This window comes from Leptosomus discolor, chromosome 21 (assembly GCF_034619465.1).
Source record: "Leptosomus discolor isolate bLepDis1 chromosome 21, bLepDis1.hap2, whole genome shotgun sequence".
Classification (NCBI taxonomy): domain Eukaryota; kingdom Metazoa; phylum Chordata; class Aves; order Leptosomiformes; family Leptosomidae; genus Leptosomus; species Leptosomus discolor.
Window position 1 is genome coordinate 2,774,814 of NC_141411.1, and position 7,183 is coordinate 2,781,996.

General features: G+C 45.3%; 1 protein-coding gene across 1 annotated transcript; it reads left to right on the plus strand.

Annotated features, from left to right (window-relative positions):
• The first annotated feature begins 659 nt into the window (after window positions 1-659).
• On the plus strand, window positions 660-5,716 carry ELK4 (ETS transcription factor ELK4). Its single transcript, XM_009962032.2, has 4 exons — window positions 660-869; window positions 2,293-3,213; window positions 4,368-4,484; window positions 5,618-5,716. Exons 1-4 carry the CDS (start codon window positions 663-665, stop codon window positions 5,714-5,716), a joined length of 1,344 nt encoding a protein of 447 aa, XP_009960334.1. The 5' UTR covers window positions 660-662.
• The last annotated feature ends 1,467 nt before the right edge of the window (window positions 5,717-7,183 follow it).

The window sequence follows — 7,183 nt, forward strand, 5'->3', positions numbered from 1 at the left end:
GCGGCATTTGAAATCGTTTTATTTACTTTCGTGTTCACTCTCTTAGAAAAGACAGGGATGATAGCTAGAAAAGAAAGGAGATTCGAAAGAGAGGAGACTGGGGGATGATGGAGAGGGCTGCTTACAAAGAGGCGGTAGAAATGCGAACTGAAGGAAAATTGAGTTGTTCTGCACTGGCATCTTCACGGAGCTCAAGCAGTCACTTGATCTGCTGGGTTTTCTTAAAGATGCCGAGGTTGGAGGTGGGTGCAGGTAAGGAAAGGAGGAGGCAAGTGGGTGGTTTGATTTTTACCTGGGTGCACCTGAGCTGTTTGTCATAAAGCTGTACAAGTCAGGGTGGGTGAACATGGAACAACTTAGAAAAATTTTTTTTGGAGGGTGACTCATTGCAACTTACCCAAAGTGACCTGATTTAGTTAAATGAGGCTAAATATAACCCATGTGAAAAGTACTGACATGTGGGAGGAGACGACAGCAGTTGGCGCTCAGCCTCTCTGTTCTGCAGGGAACGTCTTTCACGACTGGTGACTAATAATTTTTACTCTTGCTGGCTTTGGAAATAACATCTCTGCTCCGTTACCCCCTTCTAGGGAGACAAAGAAAATGCGCTGTTCCTAACCTGTTGCCTCTTATCTGCCTTTCTGAATTTTCAGCTTACTGCTATGGACAGTGCCATCACCCTGTGGCAGTTCCTCCTCCAACTCCTCCAAGAGCCTCAGAACAAGAATATCATCTGTTGGACCTCCAACGACGGGGAGTTCAAACTGCTGCAGGCAGAGGAGGTGGCCAGGCTCTGGGGAATCCGCAAGAACAAGCCCAGTATGAACTATGATAAACTCAGCCGTGCTCTCAGATACTATTATGTGAAGGTAACAAAGTCTGTAAATCCACCTCAAATCCTTATCCGTCTTACCAGCTTCTGCCTAATGAGCTTTGTTTCCTTTTTTCATTCTCTTCAAGGGGATAGGTGTCACTTCTGTCTCTCAGGCTTAAGTAAGGTGTACCAGTTCCTGTTTTAGAGGGCTTTTTTTTTCCTTTTGTTTATCATTGTGCTGCATTTCCTCCCCAGTGGTTATTTTATAAGGGTCTGGGCATCTCTGTGCAAAATGTTATCCTCTTTGATTTATGTCTTCGCTAATACAAATCTGTATTTGGATACTAATCCCCGTTCCAAAATACACGCCCTTGCAAGGGTTAAAATCTTCAGCGCTCCAGTTTAAGCAACAGGGTGGTTATGATTATGAGATGGTGAATATTGCACTGCCTTGAGATCTTGTCTGCAATTGTCTCTGCGAAGGGGCTACCAAAATAAGGATTTTTAGTGAAGCAGCCTAAAGTATTTTCCTTTTTCTCCATGTATTCAGAATTGCAGCTCTAGTGCGGTCAGCGAGTGGAGTCCAGCAGAGTGAGGTGCTTCTCTTAGCTGCTGTCTTCTAGTAGCTTGCGAGAGCCTTCCATTAGTGCATGGGTGTAGTCAAAAAGCTGAACTAGGACCACGGTGTGGGAGTCTCACCTTCGTTTCAATAAGCTGTTTATCCCACAACTGTTACTGTGTGGGTGTAGGAGATAAAAAATACAACCCAGTTTGAGGAACCTGTCAGTTTGTAGCAGGTGGTATGTTGCGTGGAGTTTGTTATTGGGTAGGACAAATCTGACTTGGTACTGAGAGGTCTGGGTAATAATAACAATAGTACGATAAAGAAGAGTCTTCTTGGGTCCAAGTCGTGTGTGGCATTTCACTTAGGAGCAAAACAAGTTTGACACATGCTATTTTGTGGTATTGAAATAGCTGATTAGCCTACATTCTGCTGACTAGTTCAGCTACTTATTTTCTTTTATTATTATCTGATTAGGAATAAAGGTGGTTTGATTTGAAGTGTTAGCTCTCAATTCTGCAAACCTGTAAGCTTTCGTTCTGCAGGTTTTTCTGTTAGATTACACTTACCGTACCCGGGTCAGTGATCTTTGATGGGGGTAATGTGTATTTTTTTTTGTTGTTTCTTAGTTGATCTTTTAAAATATGTTAAATAATTGCTGGGCATTTTTAAGACTGTTGTTAGTATAGTTAAGGTCAGATTAAGCCCCCCTGTTCTTGGTGTTAGGTCTGCAAGCTCTGGAAGTGATGCTTTGGGAGCATAACTGAACATAAAGAGTGCAGTGTGTTTTTTAAAAAGGAAAAACAATTTTTGAGGAAAGATTAAGTATCTGATTCCTCAGTCTATTTTAGGCAGTGTTTGTAGGAAGAAGATTAATCTGAAGAAGGTCTAAATACATGTATCTTCTTCCCCACAGAATATCATTAAAAAGGTGAACGGTAAGAAGTTTGTGTACAAGTTTGTTTCTTATCCGGAGATTTTAAATATGGATCCACTTGTCGTGGGCCGTATAGAAGGAGACCCTGAAATGACTGGTTTTGCAGAAGTTAGTGCTGTGAAGGACGTGGAAAACTGTGGGAAGGAGAAGTCTCCATCGTGTGCGAAATCCTCCAGCCGCAATGACTATATCCACTCAGGCTTGTACTCCTCTTTTACCCTGAACTCCCTCAACTCTTCCAGTGTAAAACTCTTCAGGTCCATCAAGATTGAGAATCCAGCTGAGAAGCTGACAGAGAAGAAACCCGCTCAGGATCCAACACCCTCTGTCATCAAGTTTGTCACCATGCCCTCCAAAAAGCCTTCATCTGTCCCCCTGGTCTCTACCCCTTCAGCGGTCTCTGCCACTTCCACTGCTTCTGCCACTTCAACCACATCCTCCCTTCCCATGGGATCAGAAGAAACTCTCCAGACCTTGGAGACGCTCGTTCTACCCAAGTTAACTGTCCCTGAAGCTCCAGCACCTTTGCCAAACTTAACCACCAGCTTCACCCCAACTCCACCCATATCCTCGGTTTCTCCCACTCTGCAAGTTCCTTCCACACCCCCGTCGCCGCCCCTCAGCTCTAATCCTGACCTGGACATTGACACGGACATAGAGTCCGTGACTTCCCAGCAGCTGGAGCAGGCTCAGAGCCTTCAGCATCAATCCCCGGAGCCCAAAGAGCAGGATTCATCTGTGCTGGAGAAGGAGTTTGCCAATCACCTCTCCAGATCTAAAAAACCCAAAGGGCTGGAGTTGGCTCCTACTCTCGTCATTACAGGCAGCGATCCAAGTCCACTGGGGATTCTGAGTCCTTCTCTCCCAACTGCTTCTCTTACTCCAGCACTTTTCTCTCAGGTAACCTAATTCCCTTCCTGTTGGGTTTGGTTTTGGTTTGTTTTTAAGTAACAATAGTGGTTTTGTTATATTTTAAAACAGTAAAGGGAAGGCAAGTGGAAAATGAATAGTCAGTAGATTGTATTTGGAGTTCTGGAACTCAAGATGTCTCTCCCATTTCTTTTTTATACAACATCAGTTTTACTCATAATCGGTATTAGCTTCCACCCCCAAGTGTGCCCAAGTGGTGTGCCAGCTGTACACGTCCCTACGTGTGGAGGCAAAACCCAAACCAGCACCAGCAGGATCCCTTGTAACTCTTGCCAGGGTGATCCTGAATTATTTCGAAAGCCCTAAACCCTGCCCTTACCCTTCAGGCTGATTCTGAAAAGACTCTAAAAATAGAGAACCACGGAGGTGTCTGTGTAGCAGCTCTCTTTTACTTGATGCAGTAGGCATTTACTTAAGACCGGAGTATTGTGACTTCACAGCGATAAGAACAGCTGCTTAATGTGGTTATCGTCTTTGTGTGGGAAAGGAAAGCTTTTATGCCTCATGGAAAATTTGGAAGAGAACTGAATCCAACTAGGCTGTTAAATGGTTCAGTGTATTAAATCTCTTTGCTCTAATAAATTGGAATTAGGGTGAAACTGTAGGAAAACTGCTGCTGGTTGAAACTGGAATGGCTGAGGACAGGAAAGAAAATCAAGCGGAGTTGCCCTTTTGGCCGGTGATCCTGGCACGTCCAGCGTGTGCAGAAGCTGGATGTAAATGTCTTTTGTTGTGGCTTACGCTGTCGGTGTCACCCAGGCCGTGTGTGTGCCCGCTGTCGGCTCTTTCTACATCCCTAGGCTGAGTTTCCCAAAGCCACTTGCAGGTGCTGTTTGCTGAGTTGCAGGAGGAGCCGATTCGCCCCGGCAGGATTTGGCAGCTGCTGGGAAAAGAAGGCCGGTTGCTCAGGAAGGGGAGGGAGAGCCGGATGACTCCGGCTGCTGTGGTGGGGTTTGAAGGGAGGAGAAGGAGGTGGGAGGAGGCAGGAGGAGGGAATGGGAGTTCCTGAAGTTTGGACCCAGCCCTCCGCAGCTGTAGAGCTGAGGTTACTGCGGCTGGATTCCCATGTGCTGCGCGTTGCAGCGCAGGTTTCACACCGCTGAGTGTCTTCGTGTGTTTTGCAGACTCCCATCTTGCTGACCCCGAGCCCCTTGCTCTCCAGTATCCACTTCTGGAGTACGCTAAGCCCAGTCGCTCCTCTCAGTCCCGCAAGGTTGCAAGGTGCTAATACGCTCTTTCAGGTAAGTTCCAGCAAGTTTAGCCAACCTCTCCGTGCTTTTCAGTACTTTCCTCAGTAGACCTGCAGGAACCAGTTAGCCCAAGTAGCTGATGCAGAAAGAAAATAATGATCTGTTTTCTATCCCCTGCGTTAGCTTTTGAGAGCATTTAATTGTAGTGTTTGCCCAGTTTTGTTCAAGTAGATTGTAAAAGTTGGTATTTCAGAAGTGTTTTAAATTGGTAGCAGTCTGTGCTGTAGGTAGATACTTATTTTTATTTGGTCCTTCCTGTAAAATTTGCCTCCCTGTAACTTTACTGGTTGAGATTTTCTTGGAAATTGATTTTCGCTACTGTATTGGTTGTTTTAGTCATTTGTTAACAGTCTCTTCTGTTGAAAGACACTAATTGAATCTCACCACTAGTAAGAAGGAAGATTGGGTGTCTGGTCTCTGTGGCAATATGTAGCAGAATTCCTTATGATGTCTGTTCTGCTGCTTGGAAATTCTCAGCTTCACTGTTTAATTATTTTTTTTTTAACTAACATACAGGCGAAAAAGCTCCCCTATGTTTTTTTTTAAAAAAAAAAAGTCCTTTAGTTGTAATTACTCATGCTCTTCCTTCACCTTCTGCTTTGGGATTGGAATAGCCGCATCTGTTGCCTGAGTCTGCTTAGGCAAAGGGTAAAATTTAACTAGTTGTCTTTTGGGTTTATATCTGTCATCTCCATGGAGATGAAGGAAGTAGCTTATATGTACCGTGAGGATAGGGAACAAACAAGTAGGTCTGAAAATGCACTGGACGTTTTTCTCTATAAATAGCTGATAATTAACTGAGGAACAATTTAGACCGTGGTTTCCCAACAGCTTGTGTTAGAGCCACTTATTTGTTAGGACAACAGGCAGTGCTCAGTGCAGAGGTTACGGACTGGGTCCTTCTGGTGGCACTGGTTATAATGGCTGGATTGCTGCAGTCTGTGATGCAGTGGCATTTAAAAAGTAAATTACTTGAGGGAAGCCAAGAAGATTCTTTGGAAGTTTGGGGTGGTTTTCTTTGTTGGGTTTTGGGTTTTATGCCTGGGGGAGCTTCTGCATGCACAGATAGGAGGAACAGTAAATTAAATGGCCTCTTCCCTAATCATTCTTGTTTTGTCTCTTAGTTTCCATCAGTGCTGAACAGTCACGGCCCGTTTACTCTGTCTGGACTGGACGGACCCTCTACCCCTGGCCCATTTTCCCCTGATCTACAGAAGACATAGCACATGAACTCATGGAAAAGGACGTATTGGCAAGCAAGGGAAAGATAGGACACTTATATTTAACCCTGTTTTTTAAATGAGCAATTTGTAATTCCACAGAGATTATCAACAATCATAGTTTCTGCCATTCCCAGATAAAATGCCTTTTTTGCAAAATTCCCTTTTTTGAAGACCCAGGTTGGGAATGTATATGCAAACGCCTTAATAGGAGCTGAAGCTCCAGTCTCTTCTCATCCCTCCTCGGTCTGGAAGACTTCACTATGCTTAAAGGGAGTTGCGGTTGGTGTTGCAGTAACTGAGTCTGCACTGGTTGCAGTAAACGGTATCAGAGAAGTCTTTTCTCTGTGACTCTTGGGAAAACCCTCTGTTCTTCTGCTTCCCGTGCTTGGCAAGAAGAAACCTAATCGTAATCGAAGCTGGCATTCCAGGAAATGCTTGGGAAAGGGGTGTGTGCACTCAGCTTTGCCTTGGGGCTTGATAACTTCTGCAGCAACCGAACAGCCCGCGTCTTTTCTGCTGTAAAAACATCTTGTCTTTTTGCAGGGAGAAATTTTCAAGGACTATTCAATGATTGTGTTACTGAGATACGGACAATTTTTGAATGGCATTGTCTACCAACCGTCTGGCCCCTTGGCGAAGTGGTCTGGCTGGCTTCTGTTCGCTTCCGCGCCCGCCTTTCGGTGAGGAGGCAAGGTCTGGAGACAGACGAATGGTGGGATGAGTTCCTTGCAGTTCTCAGAAAGTTTGAATGCTGAAGTCCAAACATTTCTTGTGCCAGAGACCTGTTACGAAGCCTGTAATCTCACTGCTGGGAGATGAGCAGGATGGTGGATTTTTACATGCGGTTCTGAGGGTGTGTCTGTGGTGGGTGAGGTTGCTGCCTGATGCTAGAGTTTCAGACCCGAGCGGTGGGCGAGAACACCAACATCTGAGCGTTAACGTCACAGCTCTTTTCCCACAGTTGAAGTGGAGAAGCTCCTCTTCGACCAGCTCTTATCCCAAGTTTTACATTAGAGCTATTGCTTTTTTTTTTTTTTTTTATTTGAGGAAGCACTCAGACCCAAAATAAGTTGGGCTCAGTGTGTGCAGCTCGCCGAGAGGGGTACCACGGCGTGTCCACCTTGTTGTGCATTTGCACTTGCGTTCCTTTTGGTGGCCGTGTGTGTGTGTGGATTAATACAAGATTCGTTTTCAGAGCCATTTGGAGATAAAATGAAATTTGTAGTTAGACTTTTACACCTCGGGGGGGGGCCTTTTAAGGGAACTGAGGCATTAGAGAGAGACTTCCCTCTCATGGCCCCTCGGAGGCTGGATGTCTTGGTCTGTTGTGCTGGGCGCTGCGTCCTTCCCCTTCGGGCATCTGGTGTCAGGCAGCAACTTCTGTTTGCGACTGCGTACGTTGGGTTGGGGCCGTAGGTAATCGTCTCCACTAGACAACAGACGGGCACTATCTCTTTCCTTTGGCAT